Below are 21,985 nucleotides of genomic sequence, written 5' to 3' on the forward strand. Positions count from 1 at the left end.
AAGCAAACAGTGCCAACGTCAACCATTTTGTTTGGGAGAGATTTTCGAATCTTTCACAGTTCTCACAATTCGCACTCCAAAAAAGAAAAAAACAGGATTTTTTTCCAATCTTCGAAAAGGGAACCGCAACCAGTTCCCATCACAAAATGCACATTCCCGAATAATGGAAGGGGTAACTCAGAGAGGCCTAAAGCCACCCGCACCGCACCACACTGAACTGCCCTTCCGTCTAAACAACATCAAAATTCCTCCGCCCAATCAGACATACCTTCAACAGGGGATTTCTGACGCATGCGGGTTTCTTTCTCCCGATTGGCTACGAAACAGATGCTCAAATGTCAAGTTGTGTGAAAGAGACAACTATATATATTGATATCATGTAGACATAAGAACCGGTTCGTTCGATATCAATGGGTGGCATTCGATTGTGTCTCACTCTTTCTGTCTTATGGGAACGGGTGCAAATACATAAGTTTGACACTGACAGCCAGACCACTCACACCAATGCACTCATCATATGGCACTTACACCGACGGAAAGGGGTGGCCTCTGCTGCTGAACATGAAACATGAACGAGAACGAGCCGTGTCGACCGACGACGTTGGTGTGGCCGTAGCACCTTTTCACTTGTATACCGGTTTAGTCGTTCGAGAAACGCTGTTGTCGTATGTTGCTCTCAGAGCTGCTGCTGGATATAGTTGCACAAAGTGAAATTTGTTCTCTGTGACAGTTCGGACCGTTTTCTTTTTTTTGTTTTATTCTTTTTTGAATACCTACCAATACACACACTATCATTTCGGTCGGCGGTGAATAAATTATTAATAAATGAGTTTCAAGCTCAAAGGGTTTTATGATCCCTCAAAATCCATTTAAGAAAGTTTTAAATTTTGCTGCGAAAACTTCCTGGTGACATAATTTTTTGTTTTAAACCATTTTTCTCATCCGGTCGATCCTTTTTGACGTATCTGTGAGAGTGCCTTAAGAATACCTATAAATATACACACACACAAGAAATCATAGAAAATACCAATGCAAATAAGGATACAACCATACATGCACCTATTTTATGTATAAAATAACAAGTGTGAGAATTAATTAATCGATTTTTTATTTTCGCGTGAGAATAAGGATAATATTGTGAAAAAACCTGTGCAAAAAATATACACAATCAGCACAGGGAAAAAAGTGTGGTGAAAACACACATTCGGCAAAAAAAAAATAAGTTAAAAAAGTTGTTGAAAATTTTGATTAGTTTTGGTTACACTGTAAAATTAAACATAATATATGGTAATGGCAGAGATTGGTGGCCATTTGGCTCACCAGCTACCCTTGCATAATCATCAAAGTGGATTACAACCATCGCTGGTGATGAACCATCACCTGGATTTGGATTGTCATGGCCATGAAGTTTTAACGAGTGAGTTTTATTTTTTTCTTTAAGTTTTTATTTTGTACCTATAAAAATGCATCCGAGTGTGAAACAAACAAACCTAAGAAAATTAATGATGGGCAATCTGACAGTTGCCGTCGGGACATTTATCGTTAAAAATTGAGCTACCTATGTATATATACCTTATCAAACGAATTTCCAAATTCAACAACTGAAATTTCTGATTCTCTGTTCTATGCATTTTTTTAAATTGTTAAACTTTTTTTTTAATACCTAAGTGAAATAGGAAATCTGTTTGATCTACCCAGTTATCAATTTTGACAACATAAAGGCATTACCACAAATATTTTGGTGATGTACCCGAACTCTGAATTTCTTCTCGATTGACAAATAACTATGAGTTTATAAAACTGTCTATCTACATATTTGTTAAAACAAAAGGCAAAATATATAAATGTTTCTCAAGATTTTGACAGAAAAGTATATTTATTTTATTTTTTGCCTGGCGACGGCAATACATTCGATAGCAATATTTTTATATGCATCCTTATAAGTACCTAACAAGTAATTTTGCATCTAAAACTTTACAGAAGCATCTGTAAAGCTTAATAGAAGCAAATTTGCTAGTCAAGTAGTCAGTAAGAAAAATTTTTGATTATCGCTTTTTATCTCCATAACTTCATTGGATGTGTTGAAAAACATATCGAATATTCTGACCCAAATACTTGGAGCACCGAAAAAGAAATCCTTTATAAGTTCTAAGCACATTTGTAAAATATTTTTTATCTTACACACCTAGGTGTTCGAATTACCCTGTTCATTATGTTCTCGAACGTTTCCATTAATTTTACATTCTTAGGAGTGTTTACATTAAGAAATTTATTTTGCGACCTGTTTGATTACTTATTCATCAAGCGAAGTCGCAATCTGTCAAAAATATAATTGAATTATATAAAAAATAAACTATGCATTAATTTGTTCACACAACATTAAATTTAACGCCATTTAAAACAGGAAATTAAAAAATGAAGAGATTTAACAAATCTTTGGTTTTTAAAAGCCATTTTGACTATAATTAATAGAATAAATTGGGCTATAGGTCAGAATCTTCTTATCTCTTGACCATGACCAATCAGAAAGTCTAGCTTATAGTCTATTTTCACTATACTGTCTACAACCCCAATGAGATAATTTCGCAAATTAGCTCAGTTCCAAATTCAAATTATACAATTTCCTATACGACTTGACATTCAAAAAAAGATCATTTACGAAATTATCTCTATTAAATTAAATTATCTATATTTAAATCATTTCAGCCAGAAAAATATTTTTTTTTTTTGAAAAAAGGATTTTGTTTATTATTAGATAATTATTATAAAAGATAGATTAAGGTATATAAATAAGCCGGTTCAGTTTCTGTGATATCAGCCAACACTGTAACTTGAACAAGATCTTTCACTTCAAAGTTCTGATCATAATCAGATAGTAAGTTGTCAAAAATGAATCTCTTATGTCATCAGCTGCTGTCAAAACTTACTAACGTAGTCAATGAAATTTTAATGCTCTGCCGAAATTGGCCTCATTTACAAGTCACGAAAATTTTGTTTTTAGCTGTCAAAATTTAGTTTTACAGCGGCTTTTGAGAGTTCCGATTACTGCGCAAAAGACTTTTATGTATAACATAACAATGCTGTTATTAGCACTGTTATCTAGCACTGTCACTAGAAATCGAAACCAAAATTTGAACGCGATAACTTGGCTGAGTCGCCGTGTAAGAAAGGCTGATTTTAGATGATGAAAATTGATCGACTATGGTTTAAATATTTTTTGAACTGGTCCTAAGAGGATTTAGCTTGTAGTACATGTGCGGGGTCAAATTCAAAAAAGGTTTAACTCCTTCGGATTTATTCCAATCGAAAAAGAAAGTCAGGTTTCTATGTAAATCATGGAAATTTAAAAATTTAATATGTGAAAGTTATCCCAAGTTTAAAATCTGAAAGCTGATGTGTACAAGGAAAACGAAGGCTAAACCAAGGTTTTGCCCTGGTCTTCAGAAGTGTCAAAAATAAGCGCAGAAATGATCTTCAATCTACTTTAAGTGAGTTAAATTCAATTTAGTATAGACTTAGTTGTACTTGAAGCAAATATCTGATAAAGAAATTTCTCGAAAACGAACTTGGCGAAATTTGTATTTCTATCTCATGTTAATGTTAAAATGTATCCATTCAAAAAACTGAACACAGTTGCTATTCAAATGAGCTTTTCAGGTCATATACTTTTATAGAAAGGTGGTGATCATCAATATCTCGAAAATGATCCTTGGCTTATAACTGCTGTATGCCTAACCAACTGTATGTTGTATCTAATGCTTATTAGAATCATTGGCGGCGCATGCGCAACAATTCATACATATATAAAAACAAAGCACCTATCACAATTAGCAGCAATACATCACCATCATCATCATCACATAACATCACATGATGCACATCAATTGCCATTGAATAGGTTGTTTGGGCGGCAAGAGCCTTCCTCGTGTGAACACTATCACTCATCTTGACAGATGACAGTTGACTATTATACAGTGCGGTTGTGTAAATTAGAACTGGACTTACTTCACAAAATAAAAATTTTTGAATATTGATAAATAATAAACAAACATTAACTGTACAATGATTTTACAGTGATTTTAGTCAAAAAATAAAATCAATTAAAACACTCATAGTGTAAATCAAGTTATAGTTGAAAATAAATTAAATTTAGTTACAACTATATCTTTAACAAAAATTTAAAAATTTTTGATTTGAAAGTTCTGGATAGTCAACAGATTAAAAAATTGAATGGTAAGCCTGTTTTGAATATTTTTACAGACTTTGTCATAGCTATAAAGTAAACTTGTTCTTATAATTTGAATGGGTTAACATCACTTATTTATCATTCATTAAGACTCGATTTTGCTCAAGATTAGATTTCAAGTTTGGTTATTTTTCTTTTAATTTTTTTTTTCCTTTGAAGCAGATTTTTTTTTAACTAGAAAGTTCCTTTTAAAATTGTTTTTTTAAGACTTCTAACAAGACTCGCTTTAAAAAATTATAGAGCTTTTTTTTAAGCCCACTTTAACTTATAAACAAAATTAAAAGGTACAGTGAAGACTATTCTTTTTTTGCAGAACACACTTTAAAATAAGCGCGTCCCATTAGTAGAAGTAAAATGTCACTTATGCTCACATATTTTGCCAGTCACATATTTTGGTGTCTCTGAAATGACAGATCTAACTCGTTAGAAAAAAATCAGAAACTTCAGAAATGATGTGAAGCTGGCATCGCCGTTTTTATTGATATTTTTCAATTATTTGAAGAAGAAATTTTAATGTTTGAAGTTTTAAGCAGACTTAACCTCCCACTTCTTTGATTACTGAGGCACTCTTTTACATGATTTGCATAAAGCTATATATTAAACATGTTCAATGTGATAACATTGTTTTCTGTCAATTTGTATTTGGATCATGGCGTTGTCTCACTAAACAATTGGAATGAAACTTTATGGATTAAAGACCGTTAAAAGCTAGATATAAGGTGACAGAAACTGACACTTGAAACTCTTACAGAAACCAATTTGTATAAATTACAAACCAGAATTTTCATTTTGTGAAAAGTTGTGAAATGTCAAATCGGCTATGACATTGAACTCTTGAGTTATATTATAATAAGATTTGACAGTTGTGTGTTAAAATTACTCGCAATTTTTAACTCATTGAACAATGACGCAAATATGACAAATATGTCAACCTTCGAAAATGGCATTCTGCTAGGTGTGTTTGATTGAAATTTTGACAAATCATTAAAGAAGATTAAGAACTACAAAAAGTGAGAAGAAGTATTTAAATTCAAACACAAAAATTCACTTTCTAGTCAAGTCGGATCCGAACGGATTCGCTTTTTATTTGTAGAATTGTCAATTTCTTAAGCGAAGTGCAGTCGCAGCAATAAAGAGTAGGTAATGAGGCTCGATTTCGAATCGCGCCATTCCTGGTTTTCTGGGTTTGGTAGTTCTACACTTTAATAAAATTTCAATTTTATTAAAAATATTGAAATAATTATTATTTCAATGACAATGACTTAAATTGGACATCACGATTAAACTAAAACGCTATTGCTCCAAACAAATTCTTCAGAAGAAACGTCAACGGATCACATGATTTTGTATATTTTAACACTCCTATCCTATAAACCTTAATAAATAAATTCATTTTGTAAAAAAAGTATTAAATTTAACGAGAAGTCTTCGGTACAGGTTACAAAGAAAACACGTTAACGTCTAATATAATTTATAATGCAAAGTCTTGCAATAAAAAAATCAACAACATTTTTATTAATTATGAAGTGTAAAGTTATGAATAATTTTCTTGATGAAATATGCATTCTTTAAACATTGAATTACGTGTTTGAAAATTTTATTTACCACAGACTCAATAAAATCTAAATTTTTTTCATACAATTAAAGTATCTACCTTTAAATTTTTATAGCGCATAAAAAATAATGAATAACAATGTATTATTGTATTTAATTATTATTTCTTTCATTACAAATTGAATCCATAGAAGCTATGTATATCTCAATCAAAAACCAATTTTCTAAGATGGCATGATAACAAAAGTCAGTAAGGTTATTCGCGAAACTCTGCCGCCTGACTTGAAAAAGCGCGCTAGACCAAAACGACTTTATTGCTAATTTTTTATTATTTGTTTTTTTTTTTTTTCTTAGCAATGAAGTCGACTATATAATTTTGTTTGGGTATACATATGCATTAAAAGATTTATTATTTATTTTTTTTTTTATTTTTTTGCACAAGTGCAATGACATTTCAACACTCTTAATTAATTTTTAGCAGTTCAAGTGTCAAGTTTAATGAATCATTTGAATCACTATAATAGTTCAAGTATAAGCTTATTTTATAAGTAGGTTTAACTATCAATTTAAATAATTAACTAAGCTTTCTTTCTCATACGTCGCGAGGTACCTACTGAAATTTTTTGTTGGTTAATTCAAACGGAGCATTAAAAATGAGATTCTATATTTACACACATAAATTCTCTATTTAGGACTGGCATAGATCCAAAACGAAATTTTTTAGTGGAGTTGGAATGTTAAGTCTAACTAAAAACTAAAATTTTTTTTTTCTTGCTGTCACATTATTGCCTTTAGAGGCATTATCTCTTCGGACTTTGCAATCCAAAAGTAAACGCACTTTTTTTTTCACTTTTTGTTGGAATTTATTATTAGAGTGGGCTTTAGATTGGGTTGCTTTGAAGTATTTCGGTCGAAGCATATCACAGGGTTGGAACAGTAAAATTTTCGAAAATGTCAAATTCATTAAAGTACAGAGTTTGACGTTTGAGAGAGAGATATATTATTTATTTTTGCTTGAAATCCCTACAGTAGTTATCAGTATTATAATACGCACCAGTGGATACAAAGATCCTTAGCATGAAAATCGCAACGTGTAAATTTACATTCCGGCAATATTTTGAGGATCGCAATATTTCTACATTCGTATTTCCAAAACGTAACTAGCTTTCAAAAACTGTCTTTCCACCTTCGCATTATATCTATTTTCGCCACTCTGCTAATAAAAATGATATTATTTGGCTGTGGCGACAGTCATTATCCAAACGTCAACAAAAAAAATATTATCCTCCATAACAAAGTACCCAAAATCATATTTCCTATAAGTCAGGTAGCAGCCTTTACCTAGTGTCAAATATTTCCTTATCCTCGAACATATCCTTATTCTGACTTTTGTTATCATTTTCTTGTTTTCTTATATCCTGATTGCGAGTGTCTGTACCATTGCACAGCAGGGATATTCATTCATGAAAAAATCCCAGCTCTGTCAATAGGAAGTGCATTTTAACTGTGTCCAAAAATCTTTGCCTCTCAAAAAGAAAAAAAAATATTTTTAATGTCCATTGCATAGGTTTATAACCACCATGACCTATACGAATTGCCCGACGATGACGCCAGTCGAGCACGCTTTCTATCCCACACAAAGGATTTTGTGTGTTATTGTTGTTTTTTTTTTATTTATTGTTTATAAAATGAGACTCGGATCAGATAATTAGACAGACAAGTGGCGACATCCGGAAATCGACATTGAACGTCAAACTAAATATGTCATTAAATGCTCGACGACAAGGTATTTTATACCTCTACTGTATATGATGATGCATCAGTCATGTCTATCTACCTGTGTGCTCTCTCAGAGTTCTCTGTTGTGGCAATAAATTATAGGCTGGTGAAGCTAATCGTTGAAGAACTGAACTGACTACGCATTCACATTTATAATAGGTATAGTAGAGGTTTATGTTTTTCAAGAGTGGGATGGTCTGAGGTAAGATTATTTTGGTTAGATGTTGTAACCGAATGATTTACGATCGATGACAGTGATTAAAAAAATAAGAGAAGAAGAAACAATTTTAAGACAATATGGATTAGACTGTCTGATTAAAATTAAAATTCTATAAGATTTATGAAAGGCATGAAGCATGCTGGATTCAGTGTCTGGAACTGAAGAGCAAAAACAACCAAAGGGTTAAGGTTTTTATAGTTTAACAACTTGTTCATTAGTTATTTGTAAGCATTGATAATAATTGGTCATCATAAAAATGTTTTTTTTTTTTTTTTTTATGAAGGACCACACAACTTCGAGAACTGTGAACTCCTTCTAAAGAATGTATGTTTGCAGCAACTACATGTATAAGAATATTTCGAAAATAGTATTTTCAATAATTTGTTTTTTAAATCCAACGTTGGGCCCGCTCCAGCGTGTTCGGAAGGCATAAAATTGTCTTAAGTCAATCAAGGTTTTAGATAATCTCTCAAAGTTAAACATATTTAAACTATCGTAGCTATATTGGAGGTTTTATCTTATTTTACCTCTGCCTTCATAAAATACCTACAGCTCGGATCACACTACCTGGTAGCTAGTTAAGTCACTGTTTTTTTTTATCAAAGTTGAACGATAACAAATTTACTGGCTAATGAAATCAGACGCAAATTTCATAGTTTAATTAAGCTGGCAGTAAAGGTCACCTAAATAAAAAAGCTGCAACTAGCTTTAATACGGATCACTCGTGGCTGGTGACAGTTACTGATTTATGATAAAAGTAAAACATGTTAACTGTCTGATGGTATAAGTCGTAAATTTGTGATCTTAACAAGCTGATCACTTGTGTGAGTTCAATACTTACTAGTTTCTTGGTGGGCTCAAGACATGCCAAATTATAACGGTTATAATAGTTTTTCGAAATTGAAAGTAAGAAATATTTTACTTAATACATCTTTGAATGACAACTCTGATCCAAATACTCCCACTGGCAACGGTCGTGTCAGAGGTGCACCATTTCCGTTTGAAAATGACATTTGATGCACCTCACACATTGCCATATCACTCTGAATATAAAGAAAAGTGAGATCAGTTTAGTTATATTGTTATACTGTTATACCAAAAATTTCAATTGTGCTAAATGGCATCTCACCTTTCATAACAGCTATCTTTCCTATATATAGAGCGAGATATAACTGCACAGTAACAGCTAGTTACCTCAATTGGAGCAGCAAAACTGTTATACTTTGTAGGGAATCCACTATCCAGTGTTTTATAAGCCCTGTTCCACTGAAGGTGGTATGTTACTACCAGTAGATGATTTGGTTAATCTAGTACTATCATCTACTCAAGCTCTTCTTCCCGAGTAGATACGATTTGTATTGAATTCTTTGAAAGTGCCTTCCATTGAAAATCGCTAGTAGACTACTAGTAGTACTTTGCCACCTCCCAAAGGATCAGTGTTTTCACCCTCGGTTATTATTATAGTCCCTTCTTAAAACATTAAGGCATTACCATAATGATACCGAACAAAAAGTCTAAATTTTTTTATTAGAGAGCGAATTGGCTGTTTCAAGAGTACCTAAGCTCTAATGGTTTGACATGAACCCATTCGGTGACCTTTAAAATATTTTAAATTTTTAAATGTTTCATAGGTACATATTTATATTTGTTTTTCTAAAAACAAAGTAGCTTTTTAGTCATACAATTTACTACATTTACAGAACTTCACGCATTAATTAATAAATTAAAAAGAAATCAATTATAAACTAGACCATGTCCAGTAAATATCAAACAAAATGTCTGTACCAAAAAAGGAACACCCACAAGGCAATTTTTTTAAATTTTGTATAACATTTTGTGTGCAGATCTACTTTTTAATCAAGTACCTATGGCATCACTTGAATATACAATTTTGCTTAACTCAAAATCTTGAATTTCTTCAATATTAATATTAATTAATTTTTTATACAAATTCAAGTTGAAATTTAAATTCCAGATTTACTACAAAGATGAATGCTACCACTGTTACAAAAATTGAAAACACAAAATTCCTCCTCCACTCTAAAAATCTCTCTCTCTCTATGTGTCATAATTAATGCACACTCATGAATGTTTGATCTAGTATGTTAATTTACATAGTTAAACATTCCATTTCATTTCATATATTATAGACCTACATTCACTTTTTAATTTAACCTACTACTAGTTTTCCGCTTAGAGAATAATAATTTTTTTTTCTATTTCATCTCGGATTTTATTATTTTTTTTTTTTTTTGTTTAGTTTAATTTAATTGGATCAACAACACAACTTGTGTGTGCAGCCATAACTCATCGACCTGTTCGATTATTCCATTTAATTATGATCACGATCACCATAAAAATGAGCAAAGACAACAAGAAAAAAATAAGAAAAAAACAAATCTTGTACCTGAAAGTGTGTAGTCAATTTATTTATAAGATTTGTCGTCACTTCATCAACTTGTGTTTTGCTTTTTTTTTTATAGTATTTCTCAATAAATTATGCAATCTAACTGTCAAGCGATCTGAGAATAACATAGTGTGAGATAGTTCGTGTACCTCGTAAAATTAAAATAAGTGACAAAAAACTAAGATGTAGATTTTTTTGGTAGAGATAAGCTACGAATATTAAAAGAATTATTTGATAATAAGTTCGACGCAAAATAATAATGACACAGTTATTAAATATGAATTAGTTTGATAAACAAGTTTCTATAACTTTTTCTTATACTACTTATTTTCTGCTATTATAGACCAAAATGAAATTATTGTACTCCTTAGAAGTGTCTAAAGTAGTAATCTGGTACTAACGTTATTCCATTAAATCTACTACTCAGATTCAGATAAATATGATAATCTGGTACTATAAACTTCACATTTTCATCTGCTCGAGCAAAAGAGATCCATGGTATAAAAAGACAAGGTATGATCATTAGAGCCGCCATCTTACAAAATGGGGTAATAAGGTTTTGACGTTTGGCATTTGGCAAAGTCAAAAGCAACAACAATTTCCAAGACAAATTTGTTTACAACAACAATTTCAATGGGCTGGGCTGTCAAAACCTTAAGTAGCCATAAGTTTTGACAGTTCTCGATACTGAGTTTTTTCTAATGATCATACCTTCTCTTTTTATACCATGAAAGAGATCTACTATTCATAAATAGTTCCTTTCAAAATGATAGACTACCCATGAGTAGAAATCTAGTACGACCAAAACTACACATTCCTATCTACTCTAGCAGAAGATCATGGGTAGATTGTAGGCAAAGGTAGACAAATGCACCTTTTAGTGCATGAATCTACTAAATCATTACTCTAAAGCATCACGGGTGCGTCTAGTGACACAGTTATAACAACTGTTATAACTAACAATTAGATTAGATTAGATTTTAGATCAATCTAGTACAAAATGTGTACATGTGAAATAGCCATGTTCCTTCGAAGGTGCCAAGGTTCTCAATCCATTGGCATCTAGTACGATCACCTTTACATAAGGGTAGAAGAGACTTGCATTGATCTCACCTATTAAGTGTTCGCTAGTTAAGTACCCATGAGCATTACTCCTGATCGACCCCTTTGAACATGACAAACTATTCAAGGGGATTCTCACTTAAACGTCACAACTGAAAGTCTTGATTGCGGTCCGTTTGTCTTATCTTTCTCACGTTTACTATGACTCCTTTTACAAGCTTTTTGTTTTGTTCGAAAATACAAAATAAAACAAAAGCTATTACCTATTTACACAATTAAACAATAGACTTCTACGAAAAGTATTTGAAGTTATCACGAATGTTTGTTGCAGTCAGTATTAGGACCCCCTCGCTTTAATCACTTCATGCAACCATCATCATCATCACATTTGAGGTTAACCCATATGAGACCTTTTACTTTATACACATATCGTGCCCATGCGATTTTCTAAAACAAACCTCGTTGTTGGTTGAACGCTATAAAATCGAACAAAAAATAAAATAAAAACCCAGCCAAAGACAAGTTCCCTCCATGGTCCCTTGTTTGGCTTTTTTTAACACCGTCATCAGCTTCAACCATCATCACCGTCACCATCATCAACCAGCGACTTTGAGGGTCATAGATAGACGTATGGACAACTCTTAAAAGAAGTCGGAAGAAAAAACGAACGAAAAGAATTAAGTGTCGCGCCAGTGAAAAGATAAGGACTCACAACCAGGTTAAGGCGCCATCAGACGAAGCATGAAAATATAAAAAAAAAACTGAAAAATAACTAAAAAATAAGGTGCAGCTAACAGCAGCTCAGCCGCGTTGCCGACGACGTGATTCATGGGGGTATATCGTATAAACGTACATATACGCGTCTTTGTATACCTACGAACGCCCGCTCTGAGCTGACTTGTACAAAAATAAAGAACCGGATGATGTATGTTCTTGGTGATACCATGACGAAACACAACATAACGTTGGTCAGTCTTTCATATTTTTTACTTGTGACAAAGTGTCCCAAAAAAAATAATAAAAAAATAAAAAAAAAAAACAAACAAGTTAAGAGAATCAAAGAAGGTAAGTAGGAGTAAAGGACATTGCTGCCATTTTATTTGTTGATGTATCTTCGTATCCCACATTAAGCATGTGAGGTGTAAGATCACAGCGGGTGATCGTATCATCAACTCAACGGGTATTCCATACACCATTATGTATATATATATTCATGTGAGGACAGAGAGATCGTGAAAGGAGATTTGAACCAGCTATGACAGTGGCCAGCAGTGGTCGAAGACAGCGCCGCCACCGTTCGATCCGTCCATAGTCGTCGCGTCTTTACAGAGATCACGCGCAGGCGTGACTCTTTAGGCAATTGATCACCATCTTTTCATCTTCAATGTTTTATCCTCTTTTTTAAGACAGAATCTTTGAGTCTTGGACCTCTAATGAGTGTTAATTTATTTGTGAACCAAATTAATTTGTCGGCAAGAAATAAAAAGAAGAAAAAAAAGTAAAAGATCCCTTTTTTCCTTGACACTGAACAGTAGCAGAAAAAATGACTTGTCTTTGATGTGTCATAACATTTTGAAATATTGTCGAGAAAAATTTATTGAAAAATTATTAATGTGATCCGGGTATAAGACTTTAAATGGCCGGGTTCCTTAAGAGGCGGTACACTAATAGCCCAAAGCCCCGTTCCATTTGAGTTACCTAGTAGAGTACTCATGAGTAGATGATTATTAGATCTAGTACTACAACCAATACATGGTTATAGTAGATTTCTACTCACGAGTAGTCTTCCACCTCCAAATAACGCAGCCAGGAATGCGTAGTTGGTAGTACTGGATTTCTACTCATGGTCAACCACATCCAAAGCAACGCAGATAATTAATAGCCCCGTTCTATTGGAGGTGGTAGTTTACTTATGAGTAGATGATCTAGTTATCTTGTACTAGAACTACTCATATGCTCATGCAATCCATTGAAAATCGCTAGTAACTTCTAGTAGTACTTTGCCACCTCCCAAAGGAACAGGGCTAATATTAGCCGTGTTCCATTGAATGTGTACTAAACTATTCCTGAGTAGATGTTCTAGCACATTTTTACTTTTACATTATTTCTGCCCCAGTGAATGCAAATTACATAAATTAATATAAAGAAAGAGACACATACAAATAATTTAACTGTTATACAAGAAATTGTACCTGCGTTCAGTAAGATCTTGAAAGATTACTAAATATAAAAATAAATACATTTTTAATGTTAGACTTCACCAACAGCTCCAAAAGTCTATTTACTCTAACAACTCTTAATAGTTTGCAGTGGAAGGCAATACAACAAGTGCTCAAAATGTCATTCCTCTTGCATCTTTCTCTGCGGCCTAACAATATAACAGTTAGTTTCTATAGCATTTTCTTAAAACAAAAATCTCGTTTAAATCCCAACTTTTTATAAGCCCACATTCTTCTTTGAAACTGAGAACTTACTTATCAGCATTTTTAACCATACAAAGAATCCAGTTTAATTGATATATCCGCCAGCTATAACTTAACTAACATAAATTTCATCGAGTTTATTCAGACATGCTGAAGGACAAAAAACCACCAAAGTTATTTACAACCTGCCTCAAAATCTGGCCATAAATCTATAAAAACCCAATAGAAATGCCATTCTAATGAGAATTCCTCACTCCCCCGGATATGTCATTGTTATCCACACTCCTCTATATAACAATACAATATCCCATATAAACCATGATCTGCAAAAAAGTAAAGAATTACCTGCTAATTTTATCACTACCATAGAACACCCATGAAGTGTCCTCTCATCGAACACCGTTTCGTTCGACTACGATGCCCACAAATCTTTTACCTGGCTGCCGTAAGAACTTCCCAATCCCAAGTGATTTCAATGAGAAACGTCTCAATATCACGGAATCTTCGTTTAGGAATCCAAATAAAAAAAATAACTGACAAAAAAAACAAACATGCGGTCACCTCACTCTTGGATCCATGATAAAAGCAAAATTAGCCGCAATGCCGTGCGCATCCATAATGATCCCCAACTTGATCCAAGTTGCAACTTAAGGACTATTTTTATGCTTTTATGTGCCATCAAATGTCCGCAGTCCATATATACCGACTGTGAGATGGACCAAACCGTTTGCCGCAGGTCGCTTGTGCTATAAAAGAGTCCGACATACAGCGCCATACCAGAATCAAACCAATGCTGCCAGCCAACCAACAACAACCGAGATCGAGCGAGGCTCTTAAGAATTCAGAAATGAAAGAACCTGATTCGGGTGGCGGCATTTTCTCTCTTAAATTCAAATTTTATGGATCTCATTAAATATAAATTTGTCGAATAAAAATAAGAAATAAATAAAAAACTTTAATTCAAATCCAAACACGCAAGTGGCGGTGCGGCAGCAATGACAGTCAGTCCGCGCCATAGTCGATCGGTCAGTCTAAGTCGGTGCGCTGCAGTAAATGCAGAAGCGGCCATTACACAAAGAGCCGTTTTCTCCCCGCGTATCATCATATAATATAGCAGACACAGACACATACCTCGATACTTAGTTCAAATAAAAATATAATATAAATTAATTAACAAAACGAATTTCTAATTTGCATGCGGTAACAGAGGATTTTTTTGTTTTTTTTTTTTTTAATTTTTTATTTATCTTATATTTCTTTTTGTTCTTTTCATTTTGATTGGAATTTTACTGAACATTGGCGTTGTTGATAGATTCAGACATAAGGAATGTGTGACTCCGAAAAGGTATCGACAAGGATATTTCTTTGTTACGTTTTGGTTTTGTTTTTTTTTTTTTGTTTTTTAGTAAAATAAAAAATTTATTAAACTGATAAAATGCAAATTTTTTATTTATTGATTTTTTTCTTTTTATTTTACAATCGTGTCGAGAGTGGATACGTAGATATACCGCAATAAACAGCTTATCAGTGATTTGTGACGCTTGAGATAAATGACAATCGTAACTTAAGAAATCGATGAGGGTAGCCAATATATCACGCTATAAAAAATAAAACTTTACGTTTACGTTTTTAGATCGAATTTATTTTAAAGTTTTTATTATCATTATTATTGGTGATTCACTTTAGGTAGACTTAAGATGTGGAAATATTTGAGATATATTTAGAATGCATTAAAAATGGTCGTCTTATGAGCATTTGCACAACAAAAAATTGTGTACAAGCTCAAAAATAGCACATCCAATTAAAAAGTAGTTTGGCAGCATTGCGTATGCAAGGATTTGCTTGCCTTCGGATTCTCCTTTGAAGGTGCCAAAGTACTACTAGTCTTTGGAATGCATTTTCAACAAAATCAATGCAGTTCCCATTTAATCGGTTAGAAGAGCATGAGTATGAGTAGCTATTTCTAGCAGTAAATGTACTAGATCATCTACCTCCAAATAAACGGGGCTAGTCACTGATCTCCATTAAACACTGGATAGTGGATTTCCTATAAAGTATAACAGTTTTGCTGCTCTAATTGAAGCTGTCATTAGTTGTACCTGTTGACAGTTTTATCTCGCTCTTTATGCAGAGCAAATATAGAGAAAATTTGTAGGTCTACAAGAATCTATTAATGGCATAAACAAACAAAACAAAAGATGTTGTTCTGAAAAATGCACCCGAGCATATTTCGAAATCACTTTTCTCCATTTTCTCAAAATACATGTGAAATGAGATGAACTCATTATAACAGTGCTTCAATTGGAGTCAACCAACATTTTTATATGCATCCACTTTCAAGTGTTTTATAGACATCAGTGGGCCCAACGCTTATAACTTTATTGATGTATACCAGTATAACAGTTTTTATTATTCTGTTTTCATTTTCATGAATAGTAAATTGGAGATTTTACATGGAATACTGTATTATACTTTGTCCTTTATAGACAATTCACTTTTCTATGTCGGTAAAGATCGGTCAAAGGTTTTGCCTCATCTAACTCGTGACCCGACTGCCGTTATATAAGTTGAGCGGGAAAAAAGGTCGGCCAAAATGAGTTTTCGTGTAAAATAGAACTGTATAACAGCTTTTCAATTGATTCTGCTTTTCGATGCAACTGAAGCATTTAGAAGTACCTATTCAAACATAATCACAATTTGCTCCTTGTTGACAAAATGCTCGAAGCAAATTAATTTTTTTTTAATAGGAAGAAGTGCATGAAAGAACACTTTGTGATAAACTTTAAAATCTGGCAAACCAATTTAAAGACGTACTCAAAACATTCCGAAAGATGTCAACCACATGCTATGCGGTATCACACCAAACTGTCAAACATATTTGAACACCATTTTGTTTTTTTTTCCTTTTTTACGTTCTTTTTCACGCTCGTGAACTACATACTGTCGTCGACGTCTTCACATTGTGTGTGTTTTTTTGCAAGAAAAAACGAAAAAAAGTGTTTATTTTCCGCAAACATGTGTGCGCGTAAGAAGAATGTCCATCTGGCCATATGGTATAAACATCAAAGCCAAAGAACCTTTTGAACCTCTGTTGGTGTTTGTACAATTGCAAATAAGAGCTAGGTGCGCAGTGTAAAAGGGAAGAGTTTGTATAGACTTGTGTTTTTGCCGCGCTCTAACAATTCCCAAACATGGATTCTTTGAAGTTGGAGCACGTGAATTTTTCTTGCTCGCTGTTTGTACTGTGTGTTGTGCTAACACAACACTTTCTGTACATTGCACGCATTGACGAAAAGGAATGTTGAACAACATCGTGAGTGAGTGTGTTGCCGCGATATACCGCTAAAATAAAACACAGCTCAATGTGTGAGTGGTTCGGCATAAGATAAGAAATATAAAAAAGACGGCTTTCTATCTTAAGGCAACGTACCCACCTATATAGATCACTCAAGTCTCATAACATACCTACATACCCTACTTACCCATGGACCACAGAATAAAACTCTGATATTGAGCCCACTATAAGCTCTTATATGCGCACGCGCAAACGTATACGTTCATGCAAACTTATATAGCTGTCATAATGTGACAGCATGCAACAATCTGACTGACTGACATGTGAAATGCAAATATTGGCTTTAACGTCAGACGTAAATATTATTGTTGGCGGATTTTCTTTATGTCTTTTGTTGCATTGCTGACATTTGCACAGAAATAACACCTCTGACAATTATTGACTTGTGAATAAACAAAAAAAAAATAATAATAAAAAAAAACTGCTGAACTTGGAATGGTTTTTATAACGTTTTGTTTGATTTGACATATCTACATTTGGGTAGGTATGTAGAATGTAAAGGTACTGTTACATCATAAGCTGTCATAATCTCTTGAGATGTAATATCCCCCCAAAACTTTTATTGTCCTAGGTTGTGACCTGATGGAATGAATGGTCAGTTGTTTGTTTGTTGTCTTTTGTTTAAAACCTAATCTCACCACACACCAGCTGCGTAGAACACTGTCAATGGATTTTAAGCTTTCGTTTGAAGAAACATGCCGCCGTGAAATTGTTGCGCGGCTGCTGTGTGATGTTTATGACATCAGTATAATAAAGAGCCGCCCGTCACATAATATTGTCGTATTGAAGGTTTGCGCGATCAGAATATTCGTAAGCCGATTGTGGATTTAAGGTGATTAGCACTGCCAGTTGACTGACGGACGTGTCTATTTCGAATACCTATACGGGCTGTCGATCGAAAGGAATGTAGTAGATAGAAGACTTATAAAAGTTCTGTTTGCTTCTTTTTTTCTTGTATTTCGAATTATCGATACAATCAGGTTGAAATGGCATCAATATATTGTGGGTAGCATCTGTCAAATGAAGAAAGGTGTGTTGGTGTCTCAAGAAAGAATTCTATTGTTTTGAAGAAGATAAACATTGAAAGAAGTTGGTAGATAGCAAAGATTCCTGCGAAGCATTTTTCTGAGACAATTTGTGTGCCATTTTTGATGAATTGACAGAAAAATTGGGTTCAGTAAAGTAAATGTACTAGATCATCTAGTCATGAGTAGTTTACCTTCGCGAAACGTGGCTAACACTGTGGAAAATCCGTGCAAGTTCTAGAATAGAATAAGCCTACAAGTGTTGCCGTCTGAATTTGTTGTAACTTGCATGCAAACTTGCTTGGCGATTCAAAATTTTCCAATGATTTTGTTTGACTGTATAAGGGCTGTCAAGTGCCTTGCTTATCTACTTCCATTTCTATTGACAGAAAAAATTGCATGCAATTTGACAAGAAAGTCAACATCGAGTGTACTCGAAACTTACACGCGTGTAGCCGCCAGGTGAGCATAGAATGACATCACTGAGAGACTCACCAGAATCTGTGATTTGTTGTTCTGTCAAAACAGGCTCTCGAGTATGATTGGTCATTAATAAATTGATTATCTACTGTCACCGCAATGATAAATGTCAATAGATGTTAATTTGTCAAAACATATTGATAAGTTAGTACAATGCAAGAGGTGCGTCATTTGAATTTTTAATTTGCTTCCAAGGATGTCATCATATGCAATTTTTTTTTTTTTTATTTGATGTCAATAACACTTAACTTAGGTCATTCGATGTTAATTTTTATTTCATTCGGATGAGACAAATAAATTAAATTTCCGTTGAAATATTTCTCACCACACAAAATCATCAATTTTACTTTGTCCAGCCAACGAGTGTCCGCACATTATCATCATTCATCCAGACAGCGAGTGCATCATAAAATGTCACATTGCTCACTGACTCGTCATTGAGATCGTAAAATTTAAATGCGGGGCTTTTCGGATTCATAAAAAGAAAAGATTTTTTTTTTATAAATAAAACTCCCAAATAGTTATAAAAATTATATTTCAAAAGTGAAGTGCATCATTAAAGTGATATGAGAAGGCGCCTCGTCGCGCCGTCAAAGCTAACCGCCTTTACCCACAACACTTTTGTGTGTGCGGTATAGAAACTTTATATTATTGTCATAGAGCAGCGCAAGGTTGACCCTTTCTTGTATTTATTTTAATCGCTTTCTAAACATATAGTTCTCTGGCTTTTTGATGTTGCTCATCCGTCGGTTCGCTTAAAAATTCTTTTCATCTTCGATAGAAGCGCGTTGACAAATTTCTATACCACAATCATTACCACCATCATCAGTGCATCATTATCACCTACGATCATCTCATCTTCGTGCTAGGGTCCAGAATCTTTTTTTTTTTTGTTTTTACCTCATCAGCATATCATCAAGACCGAAGATAAAAAAAAAAAAAAAAACAGAAAAAGGAAAAAATAAAATAAAAAACAAACAAACCCAACAAGGATCTCAGGGAAAGAACAAAAAAAAAACAATCATCAATGACCTATGGTCACACATCGTCAAAGGAAATCGCCTGCGGTACCTTTGAGTTCCGTCTGATGTAATTAATTAAAGAATTTTATTCCTGTGCGCGTTTTCATTCTCCTTCTATCTTCCTGACACTTGTGCCTGCTGGACGATCTGTTTGTTTTTGTTTTTTTTTTTTTTTTTTGTTTTTGAATTTTATAGCCCCCTTTGCTGAAGTATACATAGACCATCTACGCAGACCTCAAAAAAACACGTTCGAGGATTTTTTGTTGTTTTTGGATTTTATATTTGGTTTTGGTTAACGCGCGCGACTGTTAATAGGGCTCTTTTGGCAGCGCAAAAACTTGCTTGCGTACACGTCAATTAAAAGAATACAAAAAAAAAGCCAAACTAAGGTAAGAAAGACACCTTAGTTTTAGCATCCTCCACCATCAAAAGACATCCTACTGCCTGCACACTCTGTGCGGTGAGTTATAAGCAGCAATTATCCCAACATCGAATGTCCTATCTGATCTATATATCTGCGCGCAAGCGCTAGCGTTACATGCAAGATGTCACATGGTCACGAAGAAGAAGTCGTCGTTGTATTTTCAAAGCTGTCGGAAATTTTTCTTTTCTCTCTCTATATTTCTCTGTCTTTCACATTGTCGTCGGTATAAATATTGGTTGCGAAAAAAGAGTTTTATGAGACTTCAAAGCCGGTTAATAGGCGCAAACGCCATTGACGCTGCTGTATACGATTCACCACGCTCACCAAAAGCACTGCGCTGCCATCATCATCAGAGATAGAGAAAGATTGCCGTTTTGTACTTAAAGAAAATATCTCATTATGTCAAATTGAAATGTTGCGGCAAATATATGCACTTGTTGCTCGAACAGTGACAGTACGACATTTTTCACTTCTTGGCTGGTTGCGCGTTCATTCGTCCATCGGCTTTGGCGCACTTTTTACTTTGTGGAACGCGGAAAACGACAAACGTTTTGTTTACTTTAATGCGATGTCATTTGTATTTTTTTTTTTTTTCTTCGACTCTTGTGTTCTGGATATAAGTGAGGTTGAAGTTGTTAGCCAATCTAAGTGGCAATAATGGTGAGTGGAAGATATTTATTAAAAATGGCAGATGCAGAGGTAGAATGTTGATGGTCTTAATTTACAGAGGATACATAAAACTGATCAAAAATCTTTATTGATATTCTTGTCAAGCTTTTTTTCCTCCTTTTGATAAAAAACTACTACATAATCCAGTCAAATAAGGATTTAACCTCGGAATGAATGTTAGTAGAATTTTTTTTTGCTCAATATCTTCCTTTTGCCATTCTATAACATAACTCAAAAGTCTAGAAAAATCTCATGTCCGCTTGTCGCGATTTCAAGGTCAAATCGCGAAATGGAGATTTTCAAAATTAGCAAAAATAGGCTATGGTATCATATACACATATGATACATGATTTCAAGGTATTTTTTAATGCTGATTCCGAAAAATCTAAAATCAAGGCAATCTGACGTCTCTGAAAAAAGTTATACCTGTTTTTCATCTTTCAACCCATATTATTATAACAGTTGCTAACTTACTACCGAAAAACCCTTAAAAGTAATGGTAGCGGAATCATATTTTGCATGAGGGTTTTCATATCCATTATCATTAAGAATCAAAACAATGCAATGCAAAAAAACATTTATATCTATGACAAAATGGTATTTTTTGAGAAAAGGGGAAATTTTGGGATGTGCACTAAAAAACATCCTGGTACAATCTTGGAATTAGTGCTAATAGGCTAATTTTTTTGTTTCTATCTTTGTTTGGATATTCTATAACTTATGTCAAAAATCTAAAAAAATCTCATGACCGCAAGTTCTTATTTTCCAGGTTAAACTAAGTTAGGTGCAGATTTAAAAAAAATAATAAGAAAATTTTAGATTCTTATATGTATACCAACATAACCCATATCATTTCAAGGTATTTTTTAACGCTGATTCCAACAAAACCCACAAACAAATCAATATGACCATCCCTGAAAAGTAATGTACCTTATTCATGTTGATCTGACACAAATATCTGAAGAGTAGTTTTTCAATTTTTTCAAATCTGCACCTTATCTTCAAACCAAGAAAATTAGGACTTGCGGACATGAGATTTTTTTAGATTTTTAAGGGTAGTTAAAGAATATCCAAACAAAGATTAAAATGAAAAAATTAGCCTATTTGCACTTATTCCTAAGATGAACAAGAATCTTCTTTAGTGCATATCCTAAAATTTGCCCCTCCATCAAAAAATACCATTATTTCGTAGGTATATATATTTTTTGTAGTGGATTGTTTTGATTTTTAATAATGATGGATTCTAAAATCTTCATGCAAAATTTGGTTCATCTACCATAACTTTTAAGGGTTTTTCGGCAGTAAGTTTGCAACTGTTA

General features: G+C 33.5%; 1 protein-coding gene across 2 annotated transcripts in view; it reads left to right on the plus strand.

The window, feature by feature from the left end:
• Positions 1-647: 647 nt before the first annotated feature.
• The window catches only part of LOC129921147 (insulin gene enhancer protein isl-1), a 40,987-nt gene continuing 19,649 nt past the window's right edge, over positions 648-21,985 (plus strand). For both annotated transcript variants that reach the window (XM_056002840.1, XM_056002839.1), the window contains exon 1: positions 648-1,417. In XM_056002840.1, the coding sequence (XP_055858815.1) occupies positions 1,285-1,417 (133 nt within the window). In that variant the 5' untranslated portion in view covers positions 648-1,284. The remainder of the gene's footprint in view (positions 1,418-21,985) is intronic.

Source organism: Episyrphus balteatus, chromosome 1 (assembly GCF_945859705.1).
Source record: "Episyrphus balteatus chromosome 1, idEpiBalt1.1, whole genome shotgun sequence".
Classification (NCBI taxonomy): domain Eukaryota; kingdom Metazoa; phylum Arthropoda; class Insecta; order Diptera; family Syrphidae; genus Episyrphus; species Episyrphus balteatus.